The 22,090-nt window shown below is 49.2% G+C and overlaps 1 protein-coding gene across 3 annotated transcripts in view; it reads right to left on the reverse strand.

Annotated features, from left to right (window-relative positions):
* Positions 1–22,090, reverse strand: part of LOC135823154 (ATP-binding cassette sub-family C member 10-like) — a 54,812-nt gene that overhangs the window by 15,630 nt on the left and 17,092 nt on the right. For 2 of the 3 annotated variants that reach the window (XM_065335994.1, XM_065335995.1), the window contains exons 23-30: positions 21,713–21,882; positions 21,125–21,186; positions 20,821–20,878; positions 20,017–20,150; positions 19,636–19,714; positions 18,883–18,949; positions 18,009–18,106; positions 16,985–17,097 (exon numbers count right to left, since the gene is read on the reverse strand). In XM_065335994.1, coding sequence (XP_065192066.1) covers positions 16,985–17,097; positions 18,009–18,106; positions 18,883–18,949; positions 19,636–19,714; positions 20,017–20,150; positions 20,821–20,878; positions 21,125–21,186; positions 21,713–21,882 — 781 coding nt within the window. Of the gene's footprint in view, positions 1–16,984; positions 17,098–18,008; positions 18,107–18,882; positions 18,950–19,635; positions 19,715–20,016; positions 20,151–20,820; positions 20,879–21,124; positions 21,228–21,712; positions 21,883–22,090 lie in introns of those variants that run through there. The other variant, XR_010554620.1, reaches the window with a different exon arrangement.

The following is a 22,090-nucleotide window of genomic DNA, read 5'->3' on the forward strand; positions in this document are numbered from 1 at the left end:
TATCACGCTTGGTTTTGGCATCCTGTATCACAAGTTTGTGGTTTTCCCAAATAAAGGTACTGCTAGTAGTAGTAGAGCTGGATAAGCCGGCACAGCAGTCACAGATTGGAGTCCGAGTCCTTACCAATTTCTGAGTATCTCTATCACTCTGCCTGTTTTTTTTTGGCCAAACATTGTGTAGAGCTGGATAAGCCGGCACAGCAGTCACAGATTGGAGTCCGAGTCCTTACCAATTTCTGAGTATCTCTATCACTCTGCCTGTTTTTTTTTGGCCAAACATTGTCCCTGAAATGCTGAATTGATGTCAACAAACAGTCAACAGTGCAGTGGTATCATCAGGCCAGGCTCAGTATCAAAATTCTGGTGCCATGGGCACTGTGACATGTAGAGCCACAAAATGTCACTTCACTCTTCTGTAGTGTAGGAGTTTTATGACTGCATGATCTGATGATGTGCATACACTAGTCCACTGTATACCTGATACAAGTCAAGTACTCTGTAGTGACAGTTTCGCCCGCAGGCGCAGGCACACGCCAGCAAGCCTGATACTAAGTTATTTTACAGACTGTCAGTTCATGAAGTAGACGGCAGCCGTGCAGGCCGGCCGGCCGGCTGTGAAGTGTGCATGTGAGGCGTGACGGCCGTGTCATACGAGTTTTGACTATGACTTTGACTATGACTCCCTGCGCTGAATAATGACTGACTACACTACAGCTATGCATACATTGTAGATCTACGAGTCGTATACGATTCTGAGTTTTTTTCTGACTATGTGCCGACCTGCGGCCGGGACAAGAACTGTTCCAACGAGTGCTGCACTGACCGTTTTTCTACTACTAGTAACTACTAGTAGTATTAAATTATTATTATTCTGCCGGACCCGGCAAGTGTTGGTGGGGAGGTGCGTTCTCTGGCCCCAACGCAAGTAGAAGCAATTCGACTTGGAGGAGGAGCGACTGGGTGCGTTGCGCCCTGGCGTCATAGCAATGTTGTGGTACGAGATTTTGGCGCTGGATTACCTTCGGTCCGAGCTTCGAGAACGCTTGGCCGATGTTGTGGACGAAGCAATGGATCAGCTGATCAACTCGGGTGTTTTCAGTGCACAGGACGGCGAGCACGTAAAAATCACAACAGGCAGTTCAGTTCCCGCAACGGAGAGAGCTGACGAGTTGCTCAGATACATGATCAACGTCGACAGGAAGGTCGAAGATGGAGTGTTCAAGACGTTCTGCAGAATTCTCCGCGACCATTTCGCCATGGTCGACCTGGGAAACAGGCTGGAGCTGGCAGCGCAGGAGTGCGAGAAGCAAAAGACGATCGGAGATGAGCGCGACTGCGGGATTGTGCGTTCCATGGAAAGTATTGCGCAGACTGTGGAGCGCTTGGTGTCCGAAAATATTATGCAGATGGACAGGCAGTCCCTGGTCCGGGCCAGTGGGAATCGACCGCTTGCAGACTTACTCGTAGCACTGATGAAGTACCTGAGCGGTGTCAACAGGCACCTGTGTAATACGGTGCAGGAGGAACACGACTTGTCCTGTTTAACTCCGGACGTCCGTGAATGCTTTGTGCCGTTGCAGGCAGTGAGTGAGAGAGACGCCCAGCGGATGACGTTCCAGCACAATCGCAGAGATGGACAGCAGCAAAAGAGTCGCGGTGCTGGCCACCGTCGGGGTAGAGGTGACAGTGCAATAGAAGGCCGAGAGTTTGTTCTCAAAGATGCTGTGCAACTACTCACCGGTGTAGACGCCAAGCTGAACAGAGCAGAGAGGAGCCATGTAGCATGTGCTGACGGTAACACACAAGCAGCAGTGGCAGCGGCAGCGAGCTGTATAGAGATGGAGACGAGTTGCATTGTGATTGGTGGGGCAGGCCAGGGCAAAACGACCGTGTGCAAGCGCGTGATCGCGGATGTGATGCACACCACCTCTGGACCTCTGACCCAGTTCAAGTACGTCTTTTACATCCCGTGCCGCAATGTGGATCGTGTGCAAACCAGCGACTGGAGTGAGCTACTTGGTTTGGATGCGGACGCACTGCACCTAAGCGGTGAAGAGAAACAGGTCGTGATGCAGCACCTGCAAGACCATTCCGAGGAGGTGCTGGTGCTCTTGGATGGCATTGATGAGGCTGGGAACAAAGGGCTGCGGCAGCAATCCGCAGCACACGCGCTATTGGAGCGTTGGCGTGACGGCCGCTCCAGGAGTTTGCTGATGAATACCACCGTTGTGACCACCAGTCGACCATGCCATGGTGCGTACGACCTTGTTCCCGTGTGCACGCTACGGTATCGCTTACGGGGGTTCACCGAATCACAGCTCAGCAGCTTCTGCCTCCAGCATCTCGGCGACGAGGAGGGTCGGCTGTGCATAGAGGAACTTTCCAAGCCAACTAACCATCTGCTGAAGGAAGCCATTCGAGGAACGCCACTCCTGTGTGCCCTGCTGTGCCAGCAGTATGGGTATACACGACGCATACCGACCAGCATCACCTTGTTCTACAACATGTTCACACGCTCCATGGTGGCCAAGCTGGAAGGGTGCCAGGGTGCCAAGTTTGGCAACGTGCGCCTTGCTCGTGACATCACCAGTCACTTGTGTGGCGGCCGGCAATTTAAGAAACACGAGCTGATCACCATCGATACTGCCATCCGCTATCTCCTGGAGGATGCTGTCAGTATGGAGGAGGAGGACACAGAGTCGGGGTGTGACCCGGATGCAGTGAATGTTATCCGCGCGCTGCGCAATCTCTACACGCTTTGCTTGAGTGGCATGCACAGAGGCGAGGCAACGTTTCAGAAGACTGAAACTTCCAAACTGGAAAGGCCATACCTGTGCAAGCAAGACTTGTCCATTTGCCAGCGCCTGGGTCTGGTTGTGGTCCAGGCAGGGCATGGCCACTTTCCAGGTATTCCACGCTTTTCCCTGACTCACTTGACGGTGCAGGAGTGGTGTGCGTCACGAGCAGTAGTGTCATCAGACGACTCTGTTGTTGCTGTCCACGAAAGTGCCAGAGCCGTAGGCATTGACGAAAGCCGCCATGTCTTCTGGCGATTCGTTTTCGGTGAGCTGCACCCTAAACACTGTGCCCTGCCCTGCAGGCGATCCAGTCTACCGCAGCCAGCACTGGTGAGCTGCCGGGGAGCAAAAAGACGACCTTGTTCATGATGCGAGCGCTGCTGGAGAACCAGCTCTCCCTTCAGACGGACGTCACTGTCCCTGGCGATAACACCACGCACACCGGTACAGTTGGCCTGGATATGTACAAGGCAGCCGCCAACCAGCTTTCAGAAAGCGACGGCATTGACGTAAATGCACTGCACCTGGATACTGCCGACGTAATGGCAATACGCAATGTCTTGCTTCTTGTTGACAGCGTGCAGCTGCTGAACGCTCGCGGCTGCAACCTCTCCGAGGAACATATCATTCTGCTTTCTACTGTGCTTCACAAAGCCATCAAAGTGAATGTGGGTGGCAACCGACTCAGCGGTGCATCGCTGGAGATAATGTCAACAGTGTTGTCCACTGAAACTCAGAGTCACCTGAAAAAGTTGCGACTGACCAGTGTGTCTCTGACACACGGTGAACAGGATTACAAATCCATCGCGAGGTGTATGCAGCTTCCTGGACTAGCGGAATTCTCCTTCGGAGGTCAACCCGACAGCAGCATGGCGTTGTCTAATGACGGGCTGGCATCGCTTGCCGACATGATGCCACCCTCTCAACCCTCTCTGGTTGCTCTGAACTTTGGTTACTGCGAGCTGACGACTGGCTGTGGCTCTCACTTGGCCCTTCTTGTCAGCAAACTGCCGTGTCTCGAACACCTGCTGCTGGATGGCAACTCATTGTCCAATGACGATGCTGTTCGCATTCTCGATGCTCTGCACTCCGGAGTACGCCTGAAGGTGCTTAGCCTTGACAACAATGAACTGGATGACGCACTGGTCCCAGGAATCACCGAGTTCACCCAAGCTCGACATGGTCCAGACTGTATGATTTTCTTGCGAGGGACCAAATTCACAGCCAACCTCCTGGAAGAAGTGACCCGCTCTGGTCATTGTGAACACACTCAGATCGACATTGGCACGCACTATACACACGGCACGTCAGTCATAGCGCGATCTGTTCAACAAATTTTGTCGAGCTATGGTGGCGAACTAGATAGCAAACTAAACGACGGCATGATGCCATTACTCGGCCAGCAACTCGCCGAGGACGACACCCTGCTACATGTTAACCTGACCTATTGCCAGATTACAGACAATGGAGCAACAGCGCTCGCAAGGTGTGGACTCGCCAGCAACACTACACTGCGGTTTCTTGAATTCACAAGCAACAAACTACAGGCGTCTGGTGTAGCTGCTATACTGGAAGCTGTGGCATCGAGACATTCCGCTGTTGTCGGAGTGAGCTTTAACAAAAACCCAGTGTTCGAGGGCATCGACAGGAATGATGAGCAATATCAACGTCTCTTGAAGAGCCTGAAAGCCTGCAAAAAGCTACTCTTTGTATCTTTCGACCAGACTGGCATGAGTGACGAAATTGGCATCGACATTGCTCACTGCGTTGCACAAATGCCGGGTATCCTTGGCGTGGGCTTGGCCCACAACAACATAAGTGACGGAACAGCACGGGCATTCGCCGAAGCGGGTACAGCGGACAGCAGCAGCAGCTTGCAGCGCTTGCAGTTCGTGCAGAACAAGATCAGCGACGATGGCATCCGCTACTTCCTGCAGCCGCCGAGCATCATGGCCATGGAGAGAATCGACTTGTGGGGAAACCCATGCTCGGTGAGCTTGCTCCAACCGCCGCTGTTGAATACGGACGCATGGTACGGACTCGAAGATCTCCTCGCCATGATATCAGACTATCAGTGAGCTGCTACCACCAGTGGTACTGTAGAGCTGGTTCTCTCTTCTTTCTTTTTTTATCGGTTCTTTTTACTGGATTTTGGTAATTCTATTATCACGCATGGTTTTGGCATCCTGTATCACAATTTGTGGTTTTCCCAAATAAAGGTACTTACTGCTAGTAGTAGTAGAGCTGGAGACACCGACACAGCAGTCACAGATCAGTCACGGATGCGAGTCTGTACCAATTATTTCTGAGCATCTCTATCACTCCAAGGAATAATATAACTGGCATCACATCGCAGTTTGCTACACAAATCCTCTGAGGTGCGAAGCAACTTCAGAAATGTGTCGCAGAAAACTGCGATGCATATTGATTTTTCACTGTACCCTATGATGCACAGTGTACATGCCGGGTGTGTCTGTTACTAAGTCTTAGGAATGAAATTAGATGCACAAAATTTCGAAAGTGCTGAGCTATTCATCACGGCACCAGGCTAGGTTGCAACTAAGGTGTTACAGTGTACTTGTGGTCTGAGCTTGCACTCTCATCAGCTCTCCGGAATGACGGTTGTCAAGTGTTGAACCAGCGTGCAACATTTTTGAATTGCTATTGGAGTTTGATGTTGCGTAGTAAAGATTGAAAGTAAATATTATTCCCTGCACTCTGCCCTTTTTTTTGGCCAAACATTGCCCCTGAAATGCTGAATTGATGTCAACGAACAGTCTACAGTGCAGTGGTATCCTCAGGCCAGGCTCAGTATCAAAATTCTGGTGCCATGGCCACTGTGATTTGTTACACAGTGCTGCCAAACCGTCCGATTTTTGAAGGCTCTTCCGAAAACCGGTCCGAAAAGGAAACGTCCGAAAAGCAGCCAGAATCAGTACTTTCCTATGCAGAAGTCCTGTATTTTCACTTTTCAGCGCAACTGAAGGCACAAATCACTGTACATGTACATGTACTCATGTAGTACTGTAGTCATGTACATGTACATGTACCGTATTATCTCTAATATAAGTACATAAGTACAGTCTCCATTAATAGCACGTCTCCAATAATAGAACACCTTGGGGCGGCATTCAAAAAATAAAGTGCTCAGTCTCCATTAAAAGCACACTGTGTAAATTCATTATCTGTACCGGCGAAAAAACCCTGAAATGTGTGTGACATGAATTTGGCATGGCAACAAGCCTCTGAAATAAGGTTGGAATAATAATGGAACAGTCTCCAATAAAGGAACGTCTCCAATAATAGCACGGGGCGGAGGTATATTGAAAAATAAAGGACCGTGCTTATATTAGAGATAATACAGTATATGAAAACGATGTACATGTATATGAAAAGGGGCTAGCGCTTGGCCAGCTGTGGAAGTGCAGACTTAACTTGAGAGTTGAGTAACACACGCCTGGGTACATGTACATGTACATGTAGACTACACTTTACAGTGTGTGACCACACATTCATTACAAAATTCAGGACAACTTGGGGGGGGGGGGGGGGGCACTGTGACATGTAGAGCCACAAAATGTCACTTCACTCTTCTGTAGTGTAGGAGTTTTATGACTGCATGATCTGATGATGTGCATACACTAGTCCACTGTATACCTGATACAAGTCAAGTACTCTGTAGTGACAGTTTCGCCCACAGGCGCAGGCACACGCCAGCAAGCCTGATACTAAGTTATTTTACAGCTCATGAAGTAGACTGCATGCAGGCCGGCCGGCCGTGAAGTGTGCATGTGAGGCGTGACGGCCGTGTCATACGAGTTTTGACTATGACTATGACTCCCTGCGCTGAATAATGAATGGCTACACTACAGCTATGCATACATTGTAGATCCACGAGTCGTATACGATTCTGAGTTTTTTTCTGACTATGTGCCGACCTGCGGCCGTGACAAGAAGTGTTCCAACGAGTGCTGCACTGACCGTTTTTCTACTACTAGTAACTACTAGTAGTATTAAATTATTATTATTCTGCCGGACCCGGCAAGTGTTGGTGGGGAGGTGCGTTCTCTGGCCCCAACGCAAGTAGAAGCAATTCGACTTGGAGGAGGAGCGACTGGGTGCGTTGCGCGCTGGCGTTATAGCAATGTTGTGGTACGAGATTTTGGCGCTGGATTACCTTCGGTCCGAGCTTCGAGAACGCTTGGCCGATGTTGTGGACGAAGCAATGGATCAGCTGATCAACTCGGGTGTTTTCAGTGCACAGGACGGCGAGCACGTAAAAATCACAACAGGCAGTTCAGTTCCCGCAACGGAGAGAGCTGACGAGTTGCTCAGATACTTGATCAACGTCGACAGGAAGGTCGAAGATGGAGTGTTCAAGACGTTCTGCAGAATTCTCCGCGACCATTTCGCCATGGTCGACCTGGGAAACAGGCTGGAGCTGGCAGCGCAGGAGTGCGAGAAGCAAAAGACGATCGGAGATGAGCGCAACTGCGGGATTGTGCGTTCCATGGAAAGTATTGCGCAGACTGTGGAGCGCTTGGTGTCCGAAAATATTATGCAGATGGACAGGCAGTCCCTGGTCCGGGCCAGTGGGAATCGACCGCTTGCAGACTTACTCGTAGCACTGATGAAGTACCTGAGCGGTGTCAACAGGCACCTGTGTAATACGGTGCAGGAGGAACACGACTTGTCCTGTTTAACTCCGGACGTCCGTGAATGCTTTGTGCCGTTGCAGGCAGTGAGTGAGAGAGACGCCCAGCGGATGACGTTCCAGCACAATCGCAGAGATGGACAGCAGCAAAAGAGTCGCGGTGCTGGCCACCGTCGGGGTAGAGGTGACAGTGCAATAGAAGGCCGAGAGTTTGTTCTCAAAGATGCTGTGCAACTACTCACCGGTGTAGACGCCAAGCTGAACAGAGCAGAGAGGAGCCATGTAGCATGTGCTGACGGTAACACACAAGCAGCAGTGGCAGCGGCAGCGAGCTGTATAGAGATGGAGACGAGTTGCATTGTGATTGGTGGGGCAGGCCAGGGCAAAACGACCGTGTGCAAGCGCGTGATCGCGGATGTGATGCACACCACCTCTGGACCTCTGACCCAGTTCAAGTACGTCTTTTACATCCCGTGCCGCAATGTGGATCGTGTGCAAACCAGCGACTGGAGTGAGCTACTTGGTTTGGATGCGGACGCACTGCACCTAAGCGGTGAAGAGAAACAGGCCGTGATGCAGCACCTGCAAGACCATTCCGAGGAGGTGCTGGTGCTCTTGGATGGCATTGATGAAGCTGGGAACGAAGGGCTGCGGCAGCAATCCGCAGCACACGCGCTGTTGGAGCGTTGGCGTGACGGCCGCTCCAGGAGTTTGCTGATGAATACCACCGTTGTGACCACCAGTCGACCATGCCATGGTGCGTACGACCTTGTTCCCGTGTGCACGCTACGGTATCGCCTACGGGGGTTCACCGAATCACAGCTCAGCAGCTTCTGCCTCCAGCATCTCGGCGGCGAGGAGGGTCGGCTGTGCATAGAGGAACTTTCCAAGCCAACCAACCACCTGCTGAAGGAAGCCATTCGAGGAACGCCACTCCTGTGTGCCCTGCTGTGCCAGCAGTATGGGTACACACGACGCATACCGACCAGCATCACCTTGTTCTACAACACGTTCACACGCTCCATGGTGGCTAAGCTGGAAGGACGTCAGGGTGCCAAGTTTGGCAACGTGCGCCTTGCTCGTGACGTCACCAGTCACTTGTGCGGCGGCCGGCAATTTAAGAAACACGAACTGATCACCATCGATACTGCCATCCGCTATCTCCTGGAGGATGCTATCAGTATGGAGGAGGACACAGAGTCGGGGTGTGACCCGGATGCAGTGAATGTTATCCGCGCGCTGCGCAATCTCTACACGCTTTGCTTGAGTGGCATGCACAGAGGCGAGGCAACGTTTCTGCAGACTGAAACTTCCGAGCTGGAAAGGCCATACCTGTGCAAGCAAGACTTGTCGATTTGCCAGCGCCTTGGCTTGATTGTGGTCCAGGCAGGGCATGGCCACCTTCCAGGTATTCCACGCTTTTCCCTGACTCACTTGACGGTGCAGGAGTGGTGTGCGTCACGAGCAGTAGTGTCGTCAACCGACTGTGTTGCTGCCGTCCGAGAAAGCGCCAGCGCCGTTGGCATTGACGAAAGCCGCCACGTCTTCTGGCGATTCGTCTTCGGTGAGCTGGACCCTAAACACGTGTGCTGTGCACTGCAGGCGATCCAGTCCATCGCAGCCAGCACTGGCGATCCAGTGAGCAAGAAGACGACCTTGTTCATGATGCGCGCGCTGCTGGAGAACCAGCTCTCTCTCCAGACTGACGTCACTGTCCCTGGTGATAACGCCACGCACACCGGTGCAGTTGGCCTGGCTACGTACAAGGCAGCTGCTATCCAGCTTTCAGCAGGCGGAGGCATTGACGTAAGTGCACTGCAGCTGGACATTGCCGACGTAATGGCGATACGCAACGTCTTGCTTCTTGCTGACAGTGTGCAGCTGCTGAGTGCTTACGACTGCAACCTCTCCGAGGAACATATCACTCTGCTTTCTGCTGCGCTTCACAAAGCCATCAAAGTGGATCTCGGTGGCAGCCGACTCAGTGGTGCATCGCTGGAGATAATGTCAACGGTGCTGTCCACTGTAACTCAGAGTCACCTGAAAGAGTTGCGACTAGAAGGTGTGCCTCTGACACACGGTGAACAGGATTACAAATCCATCGCGAGGTGTATGCAGCTTCCTGGACTAGCGGAATTCTCCTTCGGAGGTCAACCCGACAGCAGCATGGCGTTGTCTAATGACGGGCTGGCATCGCTTGCCGACATGATGCCACCCTCTCAACCCTCTCTGGTTGCTCTGAACTTTGGTTACTGCGAGCTGACGACTGGCTGTGGCTCTCACTTGGCCCTTCTTGTCAGCAAACTGCCGTGTCTCGAACACCTTTGGCTGGATGGCAACCCATTGTCCCATGACGATGTTGTTCGCATTCTGGATGCTCTACGCTCCAAAGTAAGCCTGAAATGGCTTAGCCTCAACAACAATGAACTGGATGACGCACTGGCCACCCAGATCACCGAGTTCACCCAAGCTCGACATGGCCCGGACTGTATGATCTCCTTGCGAGGGACCAAAATCACAGCCAACCTCCTGGAAGAAGTGACCCGCTCCGGTCATTGTGAACACACTCAAATCGACATTGGCACGCACTATACGCGAGGCTTGTCAGTATTAGCGCGATCTGTTGAAGGACTTTTGCCGATCTATGGAGGCGACCTACACAGCAAACTAAACGACGGCATGATGCCAACACTCGCCCAGAAACTCGCCCAGAACGACACCCTGCTCTACGTTGACCTGGCCTGGTGCCGGATTACAGATGACGGCGCAACAGCACTCGCAACATGTGGACTCTCTAGCAACACTTCGCTGCGGTTTCTCAACTTTTCGCGCAACAAGCTACGGGCGTCTGGTGCAGCTGTTATACTGGAAGCTGTGGCATCGAGACATTCCGCTATTCTCGGAGTGGGCTTTGAGGGAAACCCAGTGTTTGAGGGCATCGACAGGCATGACGAGCAATATCAGCGTCTCTTGAAGAGCCTGAAAGCCTGCAAAAAGCTACTCTTTGTATCCTTCGCCCAAACTGGCATGAGTGACGAGATGGGCATCGACATTGCTCACTGTGTTGCACAGCTGCCGGGCATCGTTGGCTTAGGCTTGGCCCACAACAACATAAGTGACGGAACAGCACGGGCATTCGCCGAAGCGGGCACAGCGGACAGCAGCAGCAGCTTGCAGCGCTTGCAATTCGTGCAGAACAAGATCAGCGACGATGGCATCCGCTACTTCCTGCAGTCGCCGAGTATTATGGCCATGGAGAGAATCGACTTGCGTGGAAACCCATGCTCGGTGAGCTTATTTCAACCGCCGCTGTTCAACACGGACGCATGGTACACAGTCAAAGGTATGCTCGCCATGATACCAGACTATCAGAGTGAGCCACTACCACCAGTGGTGTAGTAGGGATGGAGGCGCCGCCGGCAAAGCAATCACGGATGCGAGTCCATATCAACTTTACCAAGTACCTCTAGCACTTTTTGCCTATTGCGCAGTTGCATGCATGTGTTCACGTCATTGGCCTCGCTCATTCCTCTTCCTCGTTCCTCCTTTCTTTTGTTCATTCGGCTTATACGAAGGCTAGCCAAGCTTGCTTGGTGATGCCAACGCGAACAAGCATAATAATATGATCCTGAACTTTGCGTACATGTACAGAAAGAAAATGTGTTGTCGCTACAATTGTTTGGTGTTACTCCTCGTCGAACACTTTTAAGTGTTCGACGAGGAGTAACACCAAACAATTGTAGCGACAACACATTTTCAAATAATTATACGAGTGTTCCCCCTGAAATAAAACAAACACCACTCTTTCCCCGCTACCTCTGCTGCACAAGTACTGCATGCAATACTAAACCAGCACATAGCGGTTAATTACCGTATATTCTCTATTGTAAGCACAGGTCTCCATTACTAGCACAGTCTCTAATACTAGCACACTGTGAGCACCTTTCGAAACATTATAAGCACAGTCTCTATTATTAGCACGTTCTTGGTGGAAATCAATGCTGCATGCATGGTATCTATTTCTTCTCGCTCTGTATGGATGTATTGGTTGAAAAAATATAAGCACGGTCTCCAATATAAGCGCGGGGTGGAGGGGTGTTGAAAAAAATATAAGCACGGCGCTTATAATAGAGAATACACGGTACTGTAAAAGCCATATATATAACAAAGTGCTAACTCTAACGAGTTAACGAGGAAAAATCTGTCGTTAAAATAGAAATCGTTATACAGAAATCGAGGCACATACTGTCCTATTGAGCGTTGAGAATGAGTGAAAATCGTTACCTTTGGTACACGTAAACTAGTCAATTTTGGGAAATCGTTATATATGCGCCTCGTTAGAATAATGGCTTTTATCACTCTCTTATTATTGACCCCCACAGAAACTTGTGATCTCTAAGGCTGTCATCACACCATGGTACAAAGCGCTGCGTCTACGTCCACGTTAGGAGTTTTTGGTCGGTTGTCATGATGATCCGTATACGGGGTGAAAACGGGAGCAGAGGAAACGGGAGACGTGGACGTGGTATGGAGAGGGGGGGGGGGGGGGTATACGACTTTTTGTATGAACGTGCGTATCTCCCCCAGCCTTTTTCCGAGTGACCCTGTACTTCGATGTACGCGGGTTCAAATTTCTCCAAAAACCTGACTGCGTGTACGCGTCAAGAACTGTGCTTGTCTGATGACACGACCATCCGTTTTGGTTTTTTCACCATAGACGTAGACGTAAACGGGAGTCGGAGAACGTGGTGTGATGACGGCCTAAGCGGTCAAATACCAGCATATATTGACCGCTTATATTGACCACTTATTATTGACCACTTCACCCGAGAACTTAGAACTTTTTCCTCAACTTAGAAAAAAAATCAGAACTGAAAGAAGAAAAATCTGAAGCCAAACGTTGGGATTTGAACCCAAACTGTCAGATTCTCAGTCAAAGAACTTGGGGAACATACTACAAGTGACAACCAGGGAGTCGTAAAATACGTATTTTACGACTCCCTGGTGACAACTGAAAGCTTCTGTTTAGTCTTTCCAACTTGAGCCATTCCCTGTACAATCCTTGATGAGAAGGGACCGAAAACGTTCGGATACTTTTGACAAGTGCCTTATTTGCCTGGATGTGTGTTTGCGTGGATACTTGCGACCCAAAACTTACCTTTGTTTTGTAAAGTATTACCCGCCTCCGACCTCTTTAAAAAAAATAATAATAATACAGTAAAACCTGGTTTAAGGGACCACCCCACGGTGCAAGCAAAAGCGGTCGTTAAAGCCAGGCGGTCTTTAAAACCAGGTCCCACAGTGTCTGTGTAGAACTGTCCGTGCATGGAAAAACGGTCGTTAAGAGCAGGTGGTCGCCAAACACAGCGGTCGCTTACGCCAGGTTTTACTGTAATAATAACAGGCTCTACATGTAGAGGGGAGATGGAGGCCGGGGCTTGGTCTTTTGTGAGGATATGCACGGCCGGAGCATGTATGGCCTGGCCCGCTACATGAGTACCAGCCCAATAGACAGAATAAGCCTGCTTTATCAGTATCATAAAGAAAAACCTACAACAAAAAGCCACTCAATAACTGCAAAGGCCGCTAAGTTCCTGTCGAGTTTGGATCTGCCAGCAGCTGGACCAGCTTTACCCAATAAGCATACCGTCAAACAAGCGTGCGCAATGCGAAAATCCAAAACACTTTCCACTATGCCGCTGCATGGGAGATATTGGAGCCGCTTGGAGGAAAATTGCCTAGATAAGGAGCTTACCTTCATGTGGTTGAAATCCAGGACACTGAAACCTTCAACTGAAGGCATGATTATGGCAGCACAAGACCAATCCCTCAAAACTAAAAATTACCAATACGCCATAATGAAGTCAATTGCTCGAACTGATGCCAATTGCAGGCTTTGCAAGACCTGCTTAGAAACAATTGACCATATTGTCAGTGCCTGCGCAGTTCTTGCTCGGACCAGTTACATCGAACGTCATAATCGGATAGTCAAGTATGTGCACTTCGAAATGTGTAGAGCACGGGATCTACCTACTGGTGCGTCACGATTCGACCACCAGCTCAAGGCACTGGTCAAAAGTGATCGGTATCGGCTCTATTGGGAGTATTCGGTCCCAACTGACTTAAAACTATCAGCAAACAGGCCTGATATGCTCCTTGTTGATGACAAGGAGCGCATCGCATACATCATAGACGTCAGCGTCCCTGGTGATAACAACATCAATAAGAAAATGGCTGAAAAGCGCTCAAAATATTACGACTCGAAGCGGGAGCTTTCCGGAATTTGGTCCCTCAACCAGGTTGACGTGGTCCCTGTGGTTGTCGGCGCCCTGGGAGGCTTGGTGAGAGAGACTCCTCAATGCCTTCGGACTGTGCAGGGAGGAAACCTGGCTATTGTGCAACAGAAGGCTATCCAAGGTTCGGTAAAAATACTAAGAACTGTCCTTAACATGTAGATGGACATCTGCTGCGTTGTCATGTTCAACAGCCAAGAGACTTGAATAATGATATTTTAATTATAGGTTAGTGCATGGCAGGGAGGGACTTATGGCTTGTTAGTGCCCGACAGGTTAGCCTGAGGGCCGTAGGCCCGAGGGCTACCCTGAAGGGCACAAACAAGCCATAAGACCCTCCCTGCCATGCACTAACTATTTTAGAACGAGGTTACAAGCATTATCTCACTTCCATTATGCTTGTGTACCATTATATTGGGTAGTTTTGTGGTTTGTGTGCAGAGAGACTTGGTGTGGCATGAAAGAATATTTTCTTCTGGTAAGTTATGGTAACTCAGCACCACTTAGGACTACTAAAAGTAGAATAGAAGCAAATGAAATGCTGGGCTCTTATTGCGAGCTTCATTCTTATTCATAGCTTGTGGAGCTATTTAGGGGCTTTGAGAGCCCCTTGTCGATACCTCTAATGACTTTGATCTTCGGTTTTTATAGGTTTCCGCAAGCTGTTGACAAAGGAAATTCGTACAGATGAAAGAATACGGGAGGCAAAAACGTACACACTTCTGAAATGCGTAGCTTTTAGTAGTACACCGTACATTTATGCAGAGTTCATTTTCTGCACCGTACTATTATGCATACAGGGAGTTATACGCACCAGTTTATAGTATATTCAGCGGGCTTTAAACTAATCCAAGGCCCTCGACGCGTCATCAAGAGTAGTAAAATAACGATTGAGCGGGCTTTAAACTCTGATAAGGCCCTTGGCGGGAATGTCGCTGATTGGTCGTTTCCTGGACAACGACACAGACCTCGTTCTAAAAGATATTAATTTTAACTTTGTGAAACCACCAATCCTAACCCAGATTGAGACTGATACAAATATTTCCTTTCTTTCCCTTTACTGGTCGATGTACTTTGATTTAGCACTCTGACGCTGGCCAGTTTAGGCTTTTGCACTTGGCTACGATTTGCATAGGCCATACCTGAGTCCTGGTGTCGGCCTTTGTCCCTTGTGCTACTTCAGAGCGGACTCTAGAGGTCTCAGTAATACACTGTTACCGATTCCGAAAGCACTCTTCGATCGGCGGGAGACTCTGCTCATGCTTATGCACTTATGCATGTACGAGCTCCACCTCACGGAGCTGAGCACTCTTCGATCGGCGGGAGACTCTGCTCATACCTATGCACTTATGCATGTACTGTGTCAATGCATAGACTAGGTGAACTAAACTACGGCATAAGTAAAAAATAAAAATTAGTATTCTACAGAACTTGAGTGCAGGTTATTTCACATCAACCACTGCTGCACCACAAATGGGCTCTCCCGGCTCCAGCCGACCTCGACACATTGCCACAGCACACAATCAGCAAAGCGACACTTCCGTTGGTACTCAGTTCCTTCACACAGCTGTTTCGATCTTGTGATCTCATCAGTGAATGTTGAACTAATACTTGATATTGTTGAATATTATATTGATATTGTTGAATGGCTAATAGATTGCTAAAAGCGTGCATGAAGCACTTTTGGTCCCAGTCATCGTGCGCCTAGGTACCCATAGGCATTTCAGCTTACTTCTTGGCAAGTACCGTTGTGAGCATCTTACTCACAGAGGTCCCATCCATATGGCTGGTGTTTAAAAAAAAAATCAGTATTTTAAGACACCAGCAATGATGATGGAATCTTGAGATGAAACTCACTTTCCGGCCTCAGCCACGCCAGCGTGTGCACAGCACCCCTTATCTGGCATAGACACTGTTCAGTGTTCGCCATGCTTTACCTGTGTTGGGCAGGCTCTGGGTTCCTGGATCGCTTCACTCACTCGTTCATTGTGTGATTCTCATCTGCACTGGTTGTCTTGTTTGCCTGTTGAAACTTGTCGGCTACGTGTCATACCAAGAGGACCGGACACGTTACGGTCACGTCATTGACTGTACCACTCTTTACCCCGGGTACTGTAGAACGGGTAATTTTAGCGACGTAAAACCCTAGCGAATTTAGCGATCGACTCATTTTCGCTAAAGTTTCAAGTCGCTAATCCGTTGAGACATTAGTAGTGCACTGGTGATCCGTGAGTAAAATCGCTGCAAATCGCTAAAATAAAACGTCGCTATTAAACCGGTCGACAATGGGAAAACGCTAAAATTAATAGTCGCTAAAATTACCCGTTCTACAGTACCCCGTGAATCAATAAAAATTAAAATGCACTGATATGGGCTCTAAATTCTGAAGTTTTTCAGCGGAAGCACCCCCACGGGTAAATTGCACTTCAGATGGCTGACCGTACCACCCTTAGGCCGCGGTCACACTGCACAGTTTTCAGCAATTCAGCCGAAGACGTGCGGAATATTCCCGCCTTTTCCATGGTAACGGCTGAATTCCACAGCTTTTCCGCTGAGCGTCTTTCAGCTTCTTTCAGCCAAAAAAAGTCCGGCATCAATACTCGCACAGCAGAACTTTCATTTCGAGCAAAGTGATACATTCACTCACGGGTCCGCCGGAAGGCGGGCGAAGTTGGTCCGGTTTGATCCGGTCCGGTTCCGATTACATCATTGTGGGTGCACATGTGTACGTCCAGCCGCATTCATTCCACTGCTAGGGCGTCAAGAGCCGTGCAAGTTGAGGGCGCCAGCTTTGCACACTGGGTCGGATTTCAGTGAGCGCAACTGTAGGTGTACACTTGACCGTACACTTGACTGTACACTCGACTGTATACTCGACTGTACACTCGACTGTACACTTGACCGTACACTTGACCGTACACTTGGCTGTACACTCGACTGTACACTCGACTGTACACTTGACCCGCTGTTAGAAACACCGGTAGCAGGTGGAGCAGCGCAGGTGCAAACTGGTGTACAAATTGGCCTGGAAATGTGTCAAATGATGGCTACTGCATCAAACACATTCTTCATGCAGTGCATGTCCAGGTGGGGCCAGCCCTATGACTCCCGGACACACACACGCACACACACGCACACACACGCACACACACACTCACACACACACACACGCACCACACACACATGTACACACAAACGCACACACACACACACACGTGCACACACACGTTAGCACTGACCTATGTGCTATGGTGAGGACTGTCGTCGCCGGGAATGCATCGCGTAGAGTCACCTGTATCTGTGCGTCTGTGTCCATGTCCACACTGGCTGTAGCTTCATCAATACATAGTATCTACAGGTCAGACAAGAGAGACGGGGGGGGGGGGGGGGGCACACATTAGTACAGTCAGACCTCGCATAACCACACACATCCGTTTTCCACAAAAATATCCGGATAAGCGAGGGAACCGGGTAATCGACCACACATACTGTATGTATGCATGGCATGTGCTGTAAATCGGTAACCAACGATTTTCTTCCGGATGGCGAGGGATCCGGATAAAAGAGGACCGGATAAGTGAGGTCTGACTGTACAACGACTGTAATGTATTGATATCCTAGTATCCAGGTCAGACAGGAGAGGGGAACACACATGATGTGCAGCATTTCATACTTCAAGTACAAGGATATTTATTTATTTTTCATTCAGAAATAACTGTCTGTCGGAAGTAACAGTTCGTAGTCATCCAAGCGCACACAGCCCAGAGCCGAGAGAGCTATTTCTCAACATTCCCTTTCATCCAAAAGGAGGCTGACGTAAACAGCAAGGACTGTATTTCCAACAAGGACATCATTGGTAAAAATAAAAAAAATAAAAAACAGCACACACGCCAGTCACCAATGGATCTATTGTCCAACTACAGCCAGAGGCCAATCTCTCAAAAAGAACGCCTTGATGGGAAAGCTGCTAGCGCATGCGCTCAAGTGTGATCATGATATGTCGTTAGTATAGAGCGACACGAAGAAAGTGCCAGCACCAGACCCGAGAGACACAGCTCCGGCATACACTGTTCACTATCAGCAGCCAACGGAAACAACTCAGCTGATGACATAAAGATAGTAACGAAGTCACGCTATTGGATACTTTAAGTTTTGAAACTCAAGGTAGCAAATACGCAGGAACAAGAAGGCATAATAATGTCAAGCATGTCAACGCTCAGGGGAAATACCCACCGAGCGTAAAATGCAACATGTCCGGCTTACCTTGCACCCGGTCAGCAGAGCCCGCGCCAAGCAGACCAGCTGCCGTTGGCCGGCGGAGAAGTGCCGTCCAGACTCGCCCACCTCACCGCCCAGTCCACCTGCAGCAGTGCACAGACGGACACGCACACACAAACACACACAGAGGCACGGGAATAACTGAAACTCGTCCGACGGGTACCTGGTAGACCGAAGTGCCCGTAACTCCGGGGTCCGGAAAACCGAGGTATGCAGCGCATAAGTGTAACTCACACCAACACACCAACACACCGAGGAACAGGAACAACTTACACAAACACACCGAGGAACAGGAACAACTTACACAAACACACCGAGGAACAGGAACAACTTACACAAACACACCGAGGAACAGGAACAACTTACACAAACACACCGAGGAACAGGAACAACTTACACAAACACACCGAGGAACAGGAACAACTTACACAAACACACCGAGGAACAGGAACAACTTACACAAACACACCGAGGAACAGGAACAACTCACAAAAACACACCGAGGAACAGGAACAACTCACACAAACACACCGATGAACAGGAATAACTCACACAAACACACCGATGAACAGGAATAACTCACACAAACACACCGAGGAACAGGAATAACTTACACGAGCTGATAATGACGCGATCCATGATTACCCGTGGCAGGTACAGTAACAATTTCAGTATAAACTGTTTTATAATGTACACGTACCCTGGACATAGCATGCCTTCATTTCTAATCGGATATACTGTACTTCAAAGTACATGTACCCTAGATACCAAGAGTACATAAACCAGAGTGTGCAACTGTGCATATCAGATCTGAAACAGCGCAGTTCGTGCACTAGAGGAAGAGTTATGTCACACGTACCTAACCGCTCCACTGCGTCCTTCAAATGACATTGTTGCAACGCTGCATGAAGCTGATCATCTTCACACTGAAAACACACAGACGCACAGACACACTTGCACTTGTACTTCAACTTGCTCACTGCAAGGAACTGGTCACGTACTTGTAGGTTTCCCCCGAACTGCCCAATGGCCACCAACCTCCAACTTATGTGTGGACTTAAATTAAAACTATGACCACACTGATGTACTCATTACATCACAGCATTCACACAGCAGCATTCATACAGTACAGTCAACTTCGCTTGTAACGACACTCGGCGGGGGCATCAGAAAAGAGTCCTTATTCGCGAAGTGTTGTTATACCCGAAGTCTTATTATATGTAGCGCAGTTGGATGGGATTTTGCTCTGGGAATGGGAATTTCGTCGTTATATTATTCGCGAATTGTCGTTATATCCGCAGTCGTTATTAGCGAAGTTGACTGTACATACAGCTTTAGCTTATACACAGTATGGCATGCGCTCTTTTTCTTTTCTGGCGGCAGGCAGATGGAACTCTCTTACAGCTGACTGTCGACAGGCCCACTCTCTTGCTCTGTTCACTAACATGGTTAAACTTCACCTAGGGTTCCCAGTAAAAGGGCAGTAGCCTGTTGGGACTCCCCTAGTAAAATAATAAAAAAACTACTACTACTACTACTTCTACTACTACTACTAGCCAAAGCTCTGAACGGCAATGAGCACACATGTCAACAGCCTCAAAACAAAGCTAACCGTATGTGCGGGGTCGAGGTTGTGGCGAACTGAACCGCTGAACAGAAAAGGGTCCTGTGGAATGATTGCCAGAGACGACCTGAAAGAGCCACAGCAGGGGAGAAATGTACAAGAAACACAACCACAGGAGTATCTCGAAATCAGTGCAGAACACAACTGCTACCAGGTATATGCCAAATTTGAAGACAGGTCCACAGCCTAGAGTTCTGAAATTCAACTTCATACAATCCCCATCAGAAACAGAGAAGGGATACCAAGAATCAAGTCTCAGTACATCCACTGCACTAGGCCAGCTCAGCAATGTGACACGACTCCCATCTTGAATCACTTGAAACGTTCTTGCCGGAGACGCATGCTATGATGCATTATTATAGCACTCACCTTAGCCGAGAGAGTGGTACCGATGCCGTGTCAACATTGTCAATAGTCACCCGGCCCCCTTCATAGGTGACCATACGGAAGAGGACTTGAAACAGGCTGCTCTTGCCTGAACCAGTTCTACCCACAATGCCAATCTGACCATCAAGAAAGGAACATACACAAACACAGGGAGTGAAAAAGGGATGTGGGGGGGGGGGGGGGGGGGGGTGCAACCAGCAAAGGAATATAGCAGCAGCCAGACAAACGGAGTCACCCTGACATGAAAGGCATACTGCACAGGCAGAAAATTTCGTCGGTCAATAATTTCGTCCAACTCCAAAGAAAGGGAGTTCGTCCGGCTGTAAATTCCGTCCATGGATCATGAGAGCGTATTGAAAAGCTGGACAAATCGACATTCGTCCGGCATTTAATTTAGTCCAAACGCTCCTTGGACGAAAAAGACGAAATTAAATTCCAGACAAATATTTCTGCTTATACAGTAACTATTTTCAGGGCAGTATGAGATCAAGAAAAGGTATTTTGTGAGCACGAGAGTATAGTAATAACAAAAGAACTTTGCTAAGAAAAGTGGACCAAACCCGTGTGGCACATTCGACCTGCACATCAAGGCATACATGTAGCACAAAAGTACTTGCAGCACTTGTTGACTAGGTATAAGCTCACCAGTGGGGTACCCTAGGCACGGTAGAACGCTCTGGGGAGGATAACCACTCTTGAGAACGGTGTGCAAGACTAAACATGCATAGAAAGACCCCCGCCCCGCGACCGTCTCTCCCATAAGGAACGGTAGCGCATGCAGCATACCTTTTCACCAGCCTGGCAAGTGAATGAAACGCCACGCAACGCAGGAGGAAGACCCCGTCTGACACAGCAAAAAGAGCACAGCAGGAGACTGCTAATACGCACACAAGGAATTCTACACGTAGGATGTAGTGCGATGCAAATGCTATCGCCCGCCCCCCCCCCCCCCCCCCCAACACACACATACACAAAAAATGCAGACTGAGACAGTCGGTGTTGCCACATCATTATAGCCAAATATCAGTAGGATAAGAAAAGAAAACGCATCAGCTGGGGGCTTCCAGGCCCCCACTCACTCAGTACATACCTGTAAGTTAGTTGCACGCCATCCATGGTGATTGCACCGCACACTGGCCAACTGTCAGGGACCTGGAGCAAAAGCAGACAGAGCGGACAGAGCGTTCTCAGCACTTCACACACACACACACACACACACACACACACACATAACTATTGATTGGCATAAGAAAATGCTTACTTGCATACAGTAAGTAGTATGTAAGTTCTGAGTTACGGGCAATTGCTAGTCACGGGCAGTGCTCGGTTCCAACCTGCACAGATGTGGAGAGTTTTACTGTGCCGTATGTCCACACCTTTAAAGCCATGAAGGTATATTCGATTATAAAGCCAGTCTCAGTTATAAAGCCATGGGCATCATAAGTGAAATGACATTTTAAGTAGGTTTTTGTAAAAATGAAGGAATAAGTACTATGCTAACAAACTTACAGCCCAGCAGGAAGGGTGAACAAGTGGATGTAGATTGAAATTTCTGTGTGGACTTTGACTTCTATGGCATGGCGTAGTGGGTGAGTCATTTTGCGTCTAAAATAGCTAGGCGGTGTTTCAAATATAAGACCATGACTTTTTAAAGGCGCTGACATACGGTATTACTTACGGCGCGTGTGGCGGGCCGCACGACCTGTTTCTCCTCACCCACACCGGTGATATACTGCATGACACGCTCGGTGCTGATCATCTCCTTCTCCGTCTCGGTGAACATCTGCACCACACCGCTCAGACGCCCGGTCACTGACAGTGCGTAGGACACCGCAAGGCCAACCAATCCTGAACGAACACACACACACACACACACACACACACACACACACACACACACAATGCAACCATAGTCAGCAACACACTGAAACACGGCTATGCTGGGAGAGCAAAATAATCCACGCAGACTATGCAAATACATGTACACGTTTGAATGACCAGCTAGTTCAGAAACATCAGCATTCACATACATACACACTCACACACACACACACAC

This window comes from Sycon ciliatum, chromosome 8 (genome assembly GCF_964019385.1).
Source record: "Sycon ciliatum chromosome 8, ocSycCili1.1, whole genome shotgun sequence".
NCBI classification, from domain to species: Eukaryota; Metazoa; Porifera; class Calcarea; order Leucosolenida; family Sycettidae; genus Sycon; species Sycon ciliatum.